The sequence below is a fragment of the Acomys minous genome (assembly GCF_964271855.1).
Source record: "Acomys minous genome assembly, chromosome: 5".
NCBI classification, from domain to species: Eukaryota; Metazoa; Chordata; class Mammalia; order Rodentia; family Muridae; genus Acomys; species Acomys minous.
This window is the reverse complement of record NC_140494.1, coordinates 127,176,260-127,193,528: the sequence shown is the minus strand read 5'-3', so window position 1 is coordinate 127,193,528 and position 17,269 is coordinate 127,176,260. Positions and strand designations below refer to the sequence as shown.

The window sequence follows — 17,269 nt, the reverse complement described above, 5'->3', positions numbered from 1 at the left end:
AAAGTCCCAAAGCACCAAGAAGATATTTGTATTCTCTCATACATAATTCAAAATAAAACAACGCTATCTCAGAAAGCTCAGGTAGGAAGTATATCCCAGATTAGATTTTCTTAGAAAGCCCACGTGTGTTCTTCCAGTGTTTTGTTCACTTCAGAGTTTGATGTATCTGCCTTGCTACAGGCCCCGTGTGAGCTTTCTCTTGCTTCCTGATAACCCAGTGCTTTCAGACTGGTACTATGAACACCCGGGGGAAAGGTGGGGAGCCAGGAATGGAAATATTAAAGGGGTTGCAAGACACTGGGGAGCATTTGAGATCTTCAAAACCACTGAAGAGACTCCATGCCCAAGGCCACTGCCATAAAGTCTGTCGCCCAGGAAGCCTGTCTTGGCATTCCTGTCACTCTTCCCCAGTGGCTGAGAACTCATACAAGGCTCAGTGCATCCGAGTGTTGTAGCCACACAGCTCTGAGTGCTGTAGCCACACAGCTCTGGTATAGGAAGGAGGTTCGTCGCCCTGGAAAAGGCTTTCTCCCCCCCCCCCCACCTGCACTGTGTAAAGCCCTCTGCAGCATTTCACCCATCTTCTGAGTACCAAGAGGTCAGAAGAGGAAAGGGGAAAGTTGAAATAAAGAAGAGAATGTGATTTCAGTATTTAACACAAACCCAGAGCTCTCACACACATAAACAATCCAGCAAAGTTTATTTCTCTCAGAACTTTATAAGCAGTTAGTGCCTCTGAACATGTTTTTAAAACCACAACGCGCCTAATTACATCCACCCAGTGGGTCATTTCTGTCCCAGAAAATTGTATCAAATAAAAACGTCACAGATAGTTGAAGATAGTCAGCTGAGAGAAGTTTATGGATTTATTTGCTCTTAGTCCAACATTCTGTACCCTGGTTTCTGGAATAAACCATCAGTGCAATATAATGCCTTAAATATTTACTATACCACCAGTGGCTGTGATTAACATGAAAAATGTCATCAGATATTCAAATTCCTGATTGAAACAGTTTTAAAGACATAGAATGCTATTGTGCTTGCTTATCACCACATTCTAGCTCTAGAAAGTTCAATTAGGTTTAAAGCTGTCAGTTTTATATGTGATGACTTTCTTAACAGGAATAAAGGAATTGAGCCAGACATAGTGGTTCATTTCTTTAATCCCAGCACTTGGGAGGCAGAGGTAGGAGGATTGCTGTGAGTTCAAGGCCAGCCTGGTCTACACTGTGAGACCCTGCCAAAAGAAAGAAAGAAATAGGGTGGCAGGAAGGGCTGAGGAAAGGAAAGGAAGGAAGGAAATGAAAATCCAGCAACTACCCAAACTCAGACACTGATGTGTGCACTCTCACCTTAGAGAGACATGAAGCAGCAATGGGGAGTTAAATGACCAAAAAACAAAACGAAGCACGATAGGGAAGGACTTAGGGGAAGTTGAAGAAGGGACAGCCATAATGAAAAAGTATTGTACAAAAACTTTTAGGAAAAATAAAAATTAAAAAAAAAAAATTTTTTTTTTAAAACGAAAAATAAAAGTCTTCCCAGGCAGTCTAAAATCATGACTGATGATAGTGGGAGAAGGGTCCACATAACAAAGGCAGAGCAAGCCAAGAGCTCTTCACCTCATCATTGGCTGTGTGCTTTAACTAAATGCCATGTTCAACACTCTAAGCAAGGCTAAAGGTTCACCCAAGGAAACCAAATCCCTCAGAGCCAACAGGCAGCCCTCACACCCTACCTAATCTGCCATTAGGCAGCCCAAACCTGATACAGTGCATCAGAGAGACGAGGAAGGACAAAAGCTTGCTGAGCTGTTGGATGCACACAGGGAGCACCCTGCTGAGCTGTTGGATGCACACAGGGAGCACCCTGCTGAGCTGTTGGATGTACACAGGGAGCACCCTGCTGAGCTGTTGGATGCACACAGGGAGCACCCTGCTGAGCTGTTGGATGTACACAGGGAGCACCCTGCTGAGCTGTTGGATGTACACAGGGAGCACCCTGCTGAGCTGTTGGATGAACACAGGGAGCACCCTGCTGAGCTGTTGGATGCACACAGGAAGCACCCTGCTGAGCTGTTGGATGCACACAGGGAGCACCCTGCTGAGCTGTTGGATGCACACAGGGAGCACCCTGCTGAGCTGTTGGACGCACACAGGGAGCACCCATTCTCAACTCTATAGACCTTTTAAAAACTTACATAATAAAGCAAGTAGAGGTTTTTCATTCTTCCTATCAAGTGTTTAAAAGACATTTATAGGTATGCATTAGAATTAAATGTTAATTTATGGCGCCCTTAACGGTCTTTTATATTCTAAAATAAATCTCTGGAAATATAAAATACTGTGTTTTACATATATCTGAATGCTGAGGAGCTTATAGTGCAATGTTTTCATTTCCCAGAAAACTGTAGCTGTGCCCATGAGCTCATCCTGAAAGAGCACGCACTCTGGTATCATCCAGTGGATGCCTCACTGCAGACAGCAGAGTGAGGCTGCCCGAAGCTTCCAGATTGCCCTTATTCTGTGACTAGAAGGAAATGAGAAAAAACAGTACTAGTGTAAAACTCATCCTATTGGAAGAAGAATAATGTTTTCATGAAAAGAAAATAGAAATCATGCCTTCTCTTCTTTCGGTGGCATTTCTTCCGTCAATTACCTGGGTTAGCAAAAGTGTTCCCTCAGTTCAATTATTGCACAAGTTACCTTTAAACAAATGTCAGAGTGTACACTATTGATCTGGAGAAAACCTCCCAAAGAACATGAATCATTTTTAAAAATATCTTTTCTTCATACAGATTAATTACAAACAAGCCCAGCACTCTTTGTTCCACAATTTTAATATTAATGAACTCTTCCCTCTGAGTCTGAAGTGGCACTTCTTTGAGGTCTGACCTACACAGTGTAGCAGCAGACTCCTGATATACGTAAAGTTGCAAAACCAGGACCCAAAACGAAGAGTCAAAAAGGAAAACAGAGTGCTGGATTTTCCAGGAAAACAGCTGAGGAATTGCTGGAATTTTTCTCTTTAGCAGGACTTGTGAAGTGACTGTTTCTCTCTCAGAAAGAGCCACATCTGTGGTCAGGATGAAACCTGGGGCCTGAGGAGCTTCCCCGAGGATTGCCTCATCAACTTCTGCTGGTGCCTGGCTGACTGTGCGCTCTCAATGGCGTCAAAGGCTCTCTGGAAAGCAAAGCAGAGTTATCAACTGTGAAGATGACCTCCAGCTCACCCAGGGCCAGGGGAAGGCATGGATGCCAGGCTCCACACAGGTGTGGACAAGGACCAGGCTACTGCCCACCTATGTAGCATGACCCTCCCAGGCTACACCACCCACCCATGCAGTGTGAGCCATGACCCTCCCGGGCTGCACCACCCACCCATACAATGTGAACCATGACCCTCCCGGGCTACACCACCCACCCATGCAATGTGAGCCATGACCCTCCCAGGCTGTACCACCCACCCATGCAGTGTGAGCCATGACCCTCCTGGGCGGTACCATCCACCCATGCAGTGTGAGCCACTATGGAGAGTTGGCAGCTTGCCATTCACAGGAACATTAAAGCAAAGCCACCAGTAGTAGAGAGCATGTGAAAAATAAAGGCTACTAGCTCTAGCAGGCTTGTTAAAGGTCTTCTGGTTAAAAACCTTGAGTGTGTTGTTAAAATGAACAGTTTACCTTTGCTGTTATAGGATCCTTCAGGTAAATTTTCCGAAGAAAGCCTAGATTGGCACTGTCTTTCTTATGGAACAGACCCTGTTCCTGTTTTTAAGGAAATAATGACAGAAAAGAAATTATTCTCTAGAAGAAAAAATTACCATAATCTTTCATTGTATGCTAAAATGTCAACTTATTTTATAAGCACCATTCCACTGAAATGCATACATTCAAGTACGATAGGAAATAAATCACTTAGCTACAAGGAGAGTGACTGCACACTAGAGTCAGAATTTATAGGCCTATTTGTGTAAAATAAAAGCTTCTGCAGGCAACAATAAGCAGCCTACAGGATCACAGTGTCACAGTGCACCACAGTTGACAGACAAGTGTCAGACCAAAAGGCCCTCCCCTTCATTTCCTCTGCTGATAGATAAAATTCTTATACAATGTGAAAATACACGGAATCAATTCTCCCCACTGACGTGAAGGCAAGGTACTGCGGTGGTTTGGATGAAAATGGCTCCCACAGGCTGGTATGTTTGAGTATTCGGTAGCTGGCAGGTGGAACTATTTGGGAAGGACTGGGGGTGTGGCCTTGTTGGAGGAGGTGTGTAACTAGGGGCAGGCTTTGAGGGTTCAAAAGACTCACCCAATACTCAGTATCCCTTCCTCTCTCCTGCCACCATACCTTTGCCTCAGAGTCATGGACTCTCACCTCTGAAACCATAAGCCCCAATTAAATTGTTTCCGTCATAAGTCACCTTCACGTGGTGTTTTTATCGAGGCAATGGAAAAGTAACTGAGAGATAGGTGGTAACCAGGGAACTGTAAAATAGCACAGGACAGTCTGCCAAGCTCCACAACTGTTTCCTGTCAGGGCCCTCTGCACTGTGCAGCTCTAGGTGAGGCCCTGCTCCAGAACTCAAAATAGGCAGGCTGACTTGGCAGTCTCTTGTTTGTAAATGTCTATAACAAGAAAAGCAAAAGGCAGTCATTTCAAACCTATTTAAAAATCTATGAAATTCCTGTGGGAAATGCCATTTGGAGGGTTTCAGTAAAGGGGATAATATCATTGCTATTTAGGCAAACAAAGATGCTATAAAAATCACATTTAGAATGCTGATTGTACACACGTTATCTTAAGAGAGATGAAAATTCATCTGGGGGGGGGGAGAGAGAGAAAGAGAGAGAGAGAGGATATAAATGTGTATATCAACAGTGAGTAAGCCTGAGAACCCAGCAAAGATGGCGTATGTCTGACTTCTACTAACTCCACACAGTGTAATGGAAAGTTCATCCTGAGAAAAGCATGGGAGCAAAGACACAGAAGGACACGCAACACACAGGTCGTGTTTGCATTCTGTCTGCACCAAATTACAGACAGAGCTACTTAGACCTAATCTACTTCTAAGTGTTTGTGTGTGTGATGTGTGGGCAGGTGGGTGTGCCTGCAGCAGTATACATGCAGAGGTCAAGACAACTCTGCAAGGCCATCTCTCTCTACAGAGTTCTGGGGACTAAACTCGGGTCACCAAGCTTGCACAGGAAGTATTTCGACTGACTGAGCATCCCACTGGCCTTAGGCCTGCTATTTATTCTCCCTGAAGCACTTAGTCCCCCAAGAGCTTAGCAAAGAGAATATTTTTAGATTTGTCTAAGATTATAGCAAAATGTGTATACATATGAAGAAACAAAACCTCCTACTCACTAATGTCTAATTTTACCAAAAGGCAGAAACAGTTCTGCCAGATACTTTAATATTTCACTCTATGTCAGAGAATATAGTTATGCAAAATTAGCTGTTTGTTTACAGCCTAGCATGTAACAGGGACAGCAATGGCCCTGCTCCTCCAGATGGTCTGCCTCTGTAACTGTGAGTCCCTGGCTCGGAAGGTCTGAGTCGTATTTTCTTACTTTCGCTGAAATCTTCAGCAGATTTTCACTGACTCCGGGAGGACACACAAAATCTTCAAACAGACACTGCCAGTCCACAGACATATGGCCTAGGATTTCCACTTCCTTTATAAGCAGTACTCGCCTGTTTTGGAAAAGAAAACAAACACAGGCACATGTCAGCTCCATCCTTGGCTCTGCGTGTTTTCAGTAAACAACAACTACTGGCCCACGTAAGAGTCAGGGGGTCACAGGTAAGTGTTCAGCCTGAAGTGGATGGGAAATCTTTATCTTCACCACAGGGCTCGGGGAAGAGCTGGACGGTGGGAGGATGCTGTGGCGCTCTGCCTTTGGGACATGACGTGGCTGCCGCGCTCAGGAGCTCAAAGCCACTGTGATCACCATCATGTGATGTGCAGAGGACCAAGCCAGTCCCCATCCCAGCAGAGATGGGAACAGTGTCCAGACCCCGTGACTGAGGAGCTCCTGGTGGCAGACAGTTCCTTGGTGGGGGAGAATCATTTTGTCTTAAGTGTGTCTACTAGTGGGTGTGCTATGCTCCATGGATAGCTCCACATACATACTTATGTATGTACTAGCAGCAAAAATACAGACTTAGTGGGTTATTAAAACAAGAAAAAAAAGGAGGAGGAGACATGACGTTGAGAGGGAAGCATGTTGGGGAAGAACACAAGGGTAGATGGAAGGGAGAAATGGGGCACATATGATCATATTTCACTGTGTATATACATGAAATTATCAAGAATAAAGAAAAAAATTAAAATTTACTCACAGAAAAGTATGCTTTTCATTAAAAAAAAAAAGTCTACATAAATGTCAAATGAAAAGCAATGTAACTCTCTACTTAACACAACGGATTCTAGAAACCCTCTTCTGTCAGTTTCGCAGAACCCAGGGTGTAGTTTTAGGTCTTGAACCAGCAAAACACGTGAGAGGGGAATCACATCTGCGACACCCTCACTGGGGAGGCGACAAACAGAGGCCCCTGCAGACAGGCTACCTGGGGTAGTCCTAGTCGCCCCTTCTTGTCAGCCACTTACGCCTTCCAGCCAAGACAGATCGTACAGGAAATGTCACAAGCCCAAGTGTCGGCAAAGACTCGCTTAGCACCCACTAAGAAACACCAGACTTGGACATTTTAATGCTGATGTATTATCACAGGAGGGACGTCTCATTTTACTCAGTAGCAGTAATAAACATACAAACAGCACAATCCTTAAAGGGCACCCACAATGATTTCCCAGTCAGGAAGTCAAATTAATAATTGATATAACTATACTTCTTTTAAAAATAAAGTCTCTATTAAAGACAGCAAAGCTAGAAATGTAGCTTTGTGAATTCCAACATGTACATGCCAGAGAAAAGAATGAAGCTGGAGACCCTGCTTGAGAGAGGCACCCAGGGCCTGAAAGGGAAAACACACACACAAGACAGTGCTGCCGCAGACTCAGAGCATTGGAGAGAGGCACACAAGACAGTGCCACCACAGATTCAGAGCGCCGGAAAGGGGCACACAAGACAGTGCCGCCACAGTCTCAGAGCATTGGAGAGAGGCACACAAGACAGTGCCACCACAGATTCAGAGCGCCGGAAAGGGGCACACAAGACAGTGCCGCCACAGTCTCAGAGCATTGGAGAGAGGCACACAAGACAGTGCCGCCACAGATTCAGAGCGCCGGAAAGGGGCACACAAGACAGTGCCGCCACAGTCTCAGAGCATTGGAGAGAGGCACACAAGACAGTGCCACCACAGATTCAGAGCGCTGGAAAGGGGCACACAAGACAGTGCCGCCACAGTCTCAGAGCATTGGAGAGAGGCACACAAGACAGTGCTGCCGCAGACTCAGAGCATTGGAGAGAGGCACACAAGACAGTGCCGCCACAGACTCAGCACTGGAGAGGGGCACACAAGACAGTGCTGCCACAGACTCAGAGCACCCGAGAGGGCACACAAGACAGTGCTGCCACAGACTCAGAGCATTGGAGAGAGGCACACAAGACAGTGCCGCCACAGACTCAGCACTGGAGAGGGGCACACAAGACAGTGCTGCCACAGACTCAGAGCACCCGAGAGGGCACACAAGACAGTGCTGCCGCAGACTCAGAGCATTGGAGAGAGGGCACACAAGACAGTGCTGCCACAGACTCAGAGCATTGGAGAGAGGGGCACACAAGACAGTGCCGCCACAGACTCAGAGCACCCGAGAGGGCACACAAGATAGTGCTGCCACAGACTCAGAGCATTGGAGAGAGGGGCACACAAGACAGTGCCGCCACAGACTCAGAGCACCCGAGAGGGCACACAAGACAGTGCTGCCACAGACTCAGAGCATTGGAGAGAGGGGCACACAAGACAGTGCCGCCACAGACTCAGAGCACCCGAGAGGGCACACAAGACAGTGCTGCCACAGACTCAGAGCATTGGAGAGAGGGGCACACAAGACAGTGCCGCCACAGACTCAGAGCACCCGAGAGGGCACACAAGACAGTGCTGCCACAGACTCAGAGCATTGGAGAGAGGGGCACACAAGACAGTGCCGCCACAGACTCAGAGCACCCGAGAGGGCACACAAGACAGTGCTGCCACAGACTCAGAGCATTGGAGAGAGGGGCACACAAGACAGTGCCGCCACAGACTCAGAGCACCCGAGAGGGCACACAAGACAGTGCTGCCACAGACTCAGAGCATTGGAGAGAGGGGCACACAAGACAGTGCCGCCACAGACTCAGAGCACCCGAGAGGGCACACAAGATAGTGCTGCCACAGACTCAGAGCATTGGAGAGAGGGGCACACAAGACAGTGCCGCCACAGACTCAGAGCACCCGAGAGGGCACACAAGATAGTGCTGCCACAGACTCAGAGCATTGGAGAGAGGCACACAAGACAGTGCCGCCACAGACTCAGCACTGAAGAGGGGCATACAAGACAGTGCTGCCACAGACTCAGAGCGCCAGAGAGAGGGCACACAAGACAGTGCTGCCACAGACTCAGAGCACCGGAGAGGGGCACACAAGACAGTCATCCTTTAGACAATACAGATAACACACCAACAGTGTAGTACAAAGAAGGCATTGTGTGGTACTAAGAATCGAACTCAGGGCCTTGCGAATGCTGAGCAAGTGCTCTCTCACTCAGCTATGTCCCCATGTGTTGTGCCCTCTGTTTGGAGGCAGGGTCTCACAACATTGTCCAGGCTGGTCCTGAACTCTAACTGCACCCCAGTCAGGCCTTAGCCTAGCAATCCTCTGGATTCTCTCTCCCTAGCAGCAGGGATAACAGGCCTGTGCTACTCACCCCAGCAGAAGGAAAGGCTTAACCAGGAACATGGAGGTCTGCGGCTGGAACACCAAATGCAGACCTTGGCAAGAAAATCACCTTAATGTCTATTCTTAGAATGATATTAGTGTCATCTTGAAATTACAACTTATGAGTAATTGGACACCATATTAAGGTTCTTTATTTTAGACACACTTCTGGTGACAAGCAGACAGGGGCATGGTGGGGGGAGGGGGGGCTCAGGGACAGGAGCAGAAAATTGAGACAGGAAGTTGCTGTGAAGCCTGCTGAGGAAACACTGGCAGCCTCACTTATGGCAGTGACTGTCAGGAGAGAGCAGAGTGAGCCGGACTCTGGGTGCTGAGGAAGGCAGACAAGAACCTGGTGATGAGCAGAGAGGGATGTAAGCAGGCCCCTGACGCGGCTTCTCAGCAGTGTGAACAGAACTTTGGGCTTGTTCGGGACTGATACCCACAGTACCCCTCGTCTTTGCAGAGCAAGAGCCGGAGCACGTGCCTTCCTTCACGTGACACTTTCAACCCCCACACAGCATTCTAGCCAGTCTCTGCTGTGTACCCCACGGCCCTGGCCCTGAGCCCAGGTCAGCATCAGTGTTTGCCCTGTGCCAAATGCAGCTTCCTGCTCGGGGCATTGCTCCACCCTCTCTTCTCCTGAGCACTCCAGTAACAACACAGTCTCCCACCATCTGAAGTCTCCACTCTCTCTCCTGCTCCAAGTATCACAGTTCAAACCTTGTCACCTCCTATGTGACAGTCTGGCGTGGAATCTCCAATATCTCCACTCCAGATTTTCTTAAAGGTCTATTTTAGCTTTTAAGTGTGTCTGAGTGTGTGCACTTAAGTGCAGGTGCCCGCAGATGTTGGAGACATCTGTCCAATGTGTGTGCTGAGACCTGAACGTGGGCCCTCTACAAGGGCAGCAAGAGCTCTTAACTGCCAAGCCATCTCTGTAGGGCCCGTGTTCACGCCTCAACTAATGGACCCATAAATTGATTAAATAACCCTTATGTAACTGGTTAATTAACCTCTTTAGAAAGACTCACTTCATCCTGGATGAAAACGTCTTTCCTATCTTGGTGTGTCAAAAATTCTGATTGTAAATCAGTATCTATCATATCTCATCTCTATCCACATAGAAACATCTATCTAGACCTAAAAATATCTGAGCATCTAAACAACTAAGCTTAACTGTAAAACTAAACTATCTGGTCTTCAACCCCATCAGAGACTTGAGAAAGAGTAAAATTAAATACCTGAGTAAACAGGAGGTTAGCAGCTTCTAAAATGAAAAACTGACAGTTTGCTGCCCGAACAGTCACTCAGAACTCTATTATGTTGGAGCATCTTCTTCAAATAGGCAAAACACTATGAATGTAGCAGTTATATAATTCCCAACTGTTTTATGTTTCTTCTTGTTGCATGTAGATTATTGTATATATGTGTAATGATATAAATTTATATGTAAAAATATTTAAAATGCTAAATTAAAAAAAAAGAAAGGAAAAGAAAGACTCATTTCAAAGTCTGGATTCTGTAGTTCACCTTTTCTTATTTTTCCTTCTCATCCAGTTGTATCCAGATCCAATAGTGAGGAGCTGGGGCTGCAGCTCAGTGCGAGAGCACTCACTTAGCAATCATTACGCCCTGGGTTTGATTTCCAAAACTCAGATAGATGGATGGATGCATCACAGGTAAAGGGTAGGAGGGAGGGAGGAAGGGAGGGAGGGCTGGATAGAAGGAGGGAAGGAGGGAGGGAAGGAGAAAGGGAGGGATGAAAGGCAGGAGGGAGAGAGGAAACAAGAGAGGGATGATGGGAAGGAGGGAGGGAAGGAGGGACGGACAGACGGACAGACGGAGGGAAGGACTACAGAAGAGGAAGAAGGAAACTAGGGCCAACTGTGCCAACTCTACTCTATTTTAATACGACAAAATGGAGCACTTTGGAAATGATTGACCAGCAGTAATTATCTAGAGACAAGATTATTTCTAGGGTAAACCCTGGGACATTAAGCTTGACATTTTAGCAAAAATCCCTTTTCTCTGGAAAGAGTGTTTACTATTTCCAAGGAACTCAGAGGGAACTTGGATGGGCACACAGGAACAACAGCATCCTTAAGAGGGACTTGTCAATATCCCAAATACAACCTCATAGGCAAAGTGGCATTGCCCTCTCCATCACCACAGGATGAGGGCTCTGCCCACTGTGTCAGCAGCAGCTGCTGCATCTGGACAAGCCCTAAGCTAAGCTGGGCCAAGCATCTGTGTCTCCAGAATGAGGGGCTCTGAACACATGCTCTTGAGCAGCTGTCTAGAGCTGCTTCTGTGACCACATGACAACAGTCATTTTATCCTCAACTGTAGTTTTCCAACTCCTGTCACTGCAACCTTTGCAAATCCTCCTGTGGCCGCAGCTGGGCTGCACCTGGAAGTCAGTACCTGTTTGTAACCATAAGGACCGCCCTCTTGTTCCCGGGCACAGCACAGTGGAACTGGTAGGTCTCGTCTTCCAACTTCTTGATATGATTCTGGAAAAGAAACAGGAGTTAAGGCTTGGGAGCTGCACATACTTAAATATTATTTGTATAGTAGCCGGTGTTAGGAAAAGGTGCTTTAGACACAGAACTAGATGGCTACCCACTGGCACCTGAGGCAAGGGAACACTGTATCTGCAGCATAGCTACCCATCACTTTTCACTACTCCCTTAAAAGAGAAATGTACGGATGCTTACCAAGTGGGCATCTGTGGAAGAACATTTTTGTTCTTAGTAACTTAAAAGATTTAACCTATCAACCAGAAACAATCACACAGCTTAAGAATATATAAATGTGGTAATATAAAACTGCTACCTTAATGTCTCAGAGGTCCCTAAAGGGTCCCTCCCTGGCAAGGACATGGGATGGCAAAGAACATAAAATTCAGACACAGTGGTTTTGAAATTCTTTTCACGGGATGGTTCACATCTTTCCTCAGGCTCCTTTGAGAGAGGTCCATGACCCTTGATAAAGCTAAGGCCCAGCAGCCGGAGAGATGGCTCAGTGGATAAGAGCACTGACTTCTCTTCCAGAGGACCCAGGTTCTGTTCCTAGTACCCACGATGCACTTCACCAGTGCCAAGGGACCTGGTGCCCTCCTCTGGCCTCCAAAGGCTCAACCATGCACACGGTGCACAAACCTGACACTGAGATGCACACACATACACATAAAAAAACAATCACCTTTAAAAAGCTAAGACCCAACCACTTATTTGTATTATTACTACATAGCAGTAAGCCTAGAAGGCGTCTGCTTTCTCTAAGTATATGGTTGTGTAGATTAAGCACAAGTTGAAAAAAGTTGAAAAAAGCCAATTTGTATGAAAATATATTTTTGACTAAAATAGACGATTATGGACACAAAGAAATTCTAGAATTTCAAAATATCTGCTGTTTATTTCTAATGCACAGAATAACCCAAGTATAAATTGTGGCCAACAAAATATTTATTTTCTTTTTCAAGTGTCTTAAAACTATTGACTTAAATTAGTCAACACACATTAAAAACAACAAATAAGTTTTTATAACAAATATTAATGGAAGAGTATTACTGATACCACCTATAATGCGTGATTAAAGATTAAATAATACATGGGCATGAGATACAGAAGACAGACACACAGATAAATGACACCGTGACACTGCATGACTGCGAGCACAGTGACAACAGCGTCAGGATCACACCGTCAACATAGGCAGCACAGAGAAAGCATGCTCGGTGGTGCGACCTCAGAGCTTGAGCACACTTCTCACTTGTGGTGCTGGGGACGGAACCCGTACTTCTAAAACACGTTGGCCCCTAGTCATCCCGTGCCAACTACAACAAGCCACAAACAAGGATTACAAAACCCAGGAATAAGGGAGAGTGTGCCCACGGAGCAGAGGCGGCATCATCAGAGCACATCCTGGAGAGGAGGTGGGCATTTGTTTCACAGTCCGCCCCTACAAATTAGCCACAGTGTTTTGCCATCAATGCCTCAGCTTCTTCAGTGAAAATGGGAAAACAGAGGAGGCCACCACAGGAGCGCAGTGCCTTTAGCTGGTGCGGGGAGGGGAGACACCTGCTTCCCCCCTGACGCTCCCACTGTGTATCATGCTTCAACGCCAAGAGCTACGATTATCACCAGGGGGCACTGGGAGACATCCTCTGAATGCAGAGCGAGAGTCAGTCACCGAGGGGACAGGAGACTGACCAACCCAGTCCTCTGCTCTGAAATCAACAGGAGCAACTTAGTGCAATCTGCAAAGGGAAGGGGTCCTTTACCCATTCTTTTCCACCCCTCCCAAACCGGTTCTAAGGAAACAGGACAAGGAATGAAAAGGCAATATGCAAAAGTACAGTGGTATTTATCAGAGTTAATGTACCAAGTACAGGATGGGAACCAATGTCAGTTGCTGAGAACAGGCAGATATCAGTGCAAGATTACCTCAGTGAGTGGACAGGCAAGGGTTAACATGTTAATGAACCATTTCCATACATGGCAAAACATACTTGGATAGAAAATGCAAGGAATACCACTTTAAATCTTGTATGACCATAAGAATCATCAGCAAAGTAAATAAAGCTCATCTATATGTACATATGTGTACACACATGTTCATCATAAGCAGCATTGTCCTAAGTGAACACTGGAGCGGACCACGCTACAAGCACATGGCACGTGAGTAAGGATTTCCACAGCCAAGTAGTAGAAACACAAAGGAATGCTTGAGAGGTTAAAAAAGAAAGATAATTAGGGCTGAAGAGCCCCAAATAATTTATTAAAATAAGCCAGTGTTACACTAAGAGCAAGGAAGATTAATTATTTAGAATAAGCCAGTATTACAGTAAGAGCGAGGAGGGTACGCGCTAATACTCCAGGACTCTGTGATATTTACATCCGTAGTTACACTTACTCCCTCACAGAATCAGTCCAGTAGTCTAAATAACCAGAAAATGCTTCTCACTCAACTCACTGATCATGGCAAGAGCAGCGAGAGCTGCCCTGGGCTGAACTCCTCCTTTACCTGTCAAACCTACAGAAATTTACTTCCTATTCCTTCAAACAATTATTACAACATATTAAAGTTTAAAAGGCTATCTGACATGGTAAAACTAAAAGGCCACACAAGATGACTATGCTTAGCTAAAATAACCTTTTTTTTTTTTAGCTTAGTAACACACATTTATAAAAAGAGAGATCACAGGAATCACTAAGGAACTAAAAAATAAAATAAAACATAAACAACAAGTAAGGAAAAAGACCTCAGGTTTCAGAGGATCACAAAAGTCTCAGTAAAATTGTAATATGTTCCAGAAAGCTAAAAATTGTGACACTCACACAAGGGGCTACAGCATCTGAAATGGTAGATTGTGCTTCATTCTCACAGGCGCTGCACACACGGGGCACTGTGCACACACGGGGCATTGTGCAAACATGGGGCACTGTGCACACATGGGGCACTGCGCACACATGGACATTGTGCACACATGGGGCACTGTGCATACACGGGGCACTATGCAGACATGGGGCACTGTGCACACATGGGCACTGTGCACACATGGGACACTCACTGTTCATACACGGACATTGTGCAGACATGGGGCACTGTGCACACACAGGGCATTGTGCAGACATGGGGCACTGTGCAGACATGGGGCACTGTGTACACACGGGGCACTATGCAGACATGGGGCACTGTGTACACACAGGGCATTGTGCAGACATGGGGCACTGTGCAGACATGGGGCACTGTGTACACACGGGGCACTGTGCAGACATGGGGCACTGTGCACACATGAGGCACTATGTACACATGGGGCACTGTGTACACACGGGGCACTGTGCAGACAGGGAGCACTGTGCACACACGGAACACTGTGCACACACGGGGCACTGTGCACACACGGAACACTGTGCACACACGGGGCACTGTGCACACATGGGGCATTGGCCTATCCCCAATTATCCAGGCACTAGAAAGTTATTTTTGGCTACTGTTAATATTTACATGTTTTTCTACACTTGGTCCCATAAGCACAGAAGTCTTATTCTGAGGGTAATGGGAACATGGTGACGTCAGGGTTCGAACCCAGGCCTGTGAGTGCTGGTTTACCTGAGCTGTACCCAGCCCAAGCATGTCAGTCATTTGTCCAGTAATGTCTGGTCTTTGGACATCAGTTATTTTCTCTTTATAGTATTAGTTTTAGTGTGAAGCATTCAACTAATCACTTTTTATAACAATTTAAACACATATTCATGCACACCTTTAATCCTAAGCACTAGGGAGGCAGAGGCAGGAGGATCTGTGTGAGTTCAAGGCCAGCCTGGTCTATGCAGAGAGTTACAGGTCAACCAGGGCTACACAGTAGATCCTGCTAAAAAATAAAAATTTAATTAATATATGTATTAATTAATATATTAGCTAAATGCCTGCATCTTAACAGCTCCATTATCTTCAAATATATATTAGGGACCCGCTTTCTACTTTGGCTTCAATTTTAGTTTTTAGATAAGACACTGTTAAATCACAAAATTAAGCATTTCCATTATTTATTTTTAAAATAAATTAAAATATTTACTTTGAGAATTAACTGGGGTATAAATGATAATTTGTAATTATTTTTGGTCGCACCAAGAAATCTCTGGGGATTAGATTCAGGTAGTGTGAGTGCATATGAATATGTATGTCTGTGAAGGTTGCACACGTGTGTGTGTAGAGGCCTGAGGTGCCTTACCAGGTGTTTTCTTCCACTACTATCTTGTGTTGTGCTTTGATTTTGAGCAGGGCCTCACTAAATCTGGTGAGTGAGCCGGCTGCCAGCGAGCTCCTGCCTCTGCCTGTTTCCTGACTCCAGTCTAAACTGGAGCTACGTCTTTGGGTACCGGAGACCTGAGCTCAGGTCTCTGTGCTTGTTATAACTGTACCAACTGAGCCGTCTCCCAGGCCTCTAAGAGTCTGCATATAAAAGGAAAGGTATCTGTACACTCAGCTGCCACAGAGGTAATTTGCCTAATTACATGTTCTGTAACTAACTCTACTTACAATAATTAAAACTAGTAATTATAGAGTAAGCATAACCGACAATGGGGCTCAGTTTTCCAAAAGCATTCCTGCTAAAAGCTACGTAAGGGTGCAGACTATATAAAATTACTTCATTTATTGAACCATAATTGAGTTAAGAAAGAAAAAAATACTGAAGGAACATTCTCCTACAATTCCTGTGCCAAGACTCATCTCAGATCTAAGGACAAACTCAGAGGAACTAACACGTTGGTTATTAAAACGCTATGCTCCAGGTTAATAGTCCCGTAGCTTGAGTGCATTTGGGGTGACGTGTGGAGATTCAGAAACAGAGAGGGACATCCACTCCAAGAGCCATCTTTCTCAACGTCACCTGAAGTGTACACAAGCAAACTAGTGCACAAGGTGAGACAGTTTCCTAAACTGCAGAGAAATAATCTGGGCTCAATACCCTTTTAGCCCCTAACCCCAAACCGGCAAGGTTATTTCCTGCACCGTGGGATCTTTTACACCAATCTCTTAACCCTGTGTAGAATTACAAGAAGCCACACTTTTCAACTATGGCCAACTTCAGACGGAAATGAGAGTTATAAAGAAAATGTCATTAAAATTGACTCTCAGTCTGATTCACACACAGTTAAATAGCAGTAGTTTGATTTGAGGTTTAAGGATGGAATCAGGCAGTACAGGAAACATTTACTCCTGTGTTCCCAGTTCTTGCTGCGCAGGCAGAAAAAGAAAGAAAATAAAGTTAGAGTATGCAGAAAGATAAAACGTAATCATATACAATGAAAACCAAAGGCCAAGAATAATTAAGCCATCTTTAACATAAAGTATGAAGATATTAATACATTTCTGTTGAGGGAAAGCTAGTCATGGGAGGGTAGCGGTTTACATATATATTTATTATTTAAGTATAATGAAACTATAACCATGATGAAATGCCAAAATATATAAAAATTTAAATGTGACAAGATTATGATACAGGTAAATGTGTAATATCCTCTTCTCTCCTGTTCTGTTTAGCAGAGTAAGTTTAGATTCTCACAGGAGGAAGAGTCAGGTAATTTGGCTGTGAGCAAAGGAGGCAGTGGAATTCCAACACTGGCCACAAAACAAGAAGCCAAAGCTAAGCACAGTGTCTCAGCCAGCTGCCACAGGGACAGCAGGGGAAACAGCCGGTAGCTACCCCCAAGACAGTCTTTTCTGCACAGAAAAGCCTTGCGCCTCGCTCCTGTCCTCTCCTCAACATGCCAGGCCACCACACAGAGCAACAGAGCAACTCTACACACTGCCGAGACTCCTTTGAAGTCTCGGTCCTAGAACCTTCCCACTTCACAGGCATGAAGAGCAGA

General features: G+C 45.5%; 1 protein-coding gene across 6 annotated transcripts in view; it reads right to left on the bottom strand.

Annotated features, from left to right (window-relative positions):
• Window positions 1-683: 683 nt before the first annotated feature.
• VPS13C (vacuolar protein sorting 13 homolog C) overlaps window positions 684-17,269 on the bottom strand; it is a 164,056-nt gene continuing 147,470 nt past the window's right edge. For 4 of the 6 annotated variants that reach the window (XM_084781224.1, XM_084781225.1, XM_084781226.1 and 1 more), the window contains 4 exons: window positions 11,313-11,401; window positions 5,579-5,702; window positions 3,683-3,766; window positions 684-3,183 (listed from right to left, as the gene is read on the bottom strand). In XM_084781224.1, coding sequence (XP_084637350.1) covers window positions 3,082-3,183; window positions 3,683-3,766; window positions 5,579-5,702; window positions 11,313-11,401 — 399 coding nt within the window. In that variant the 3' untranslated portion in view covers window positions 684-3,081. Of the gene's footprint in view, window positions 3,184-3,682; window positions 3,767-5,578; window positions 5,703-11,312; window positions 11,402-12,333; window positions 16,635-17,269 lie in introns of those variants that run through there. The other 2 variants (XR_014779095.1, XM_084781228.1) reach the window with 2 other exon arrangements.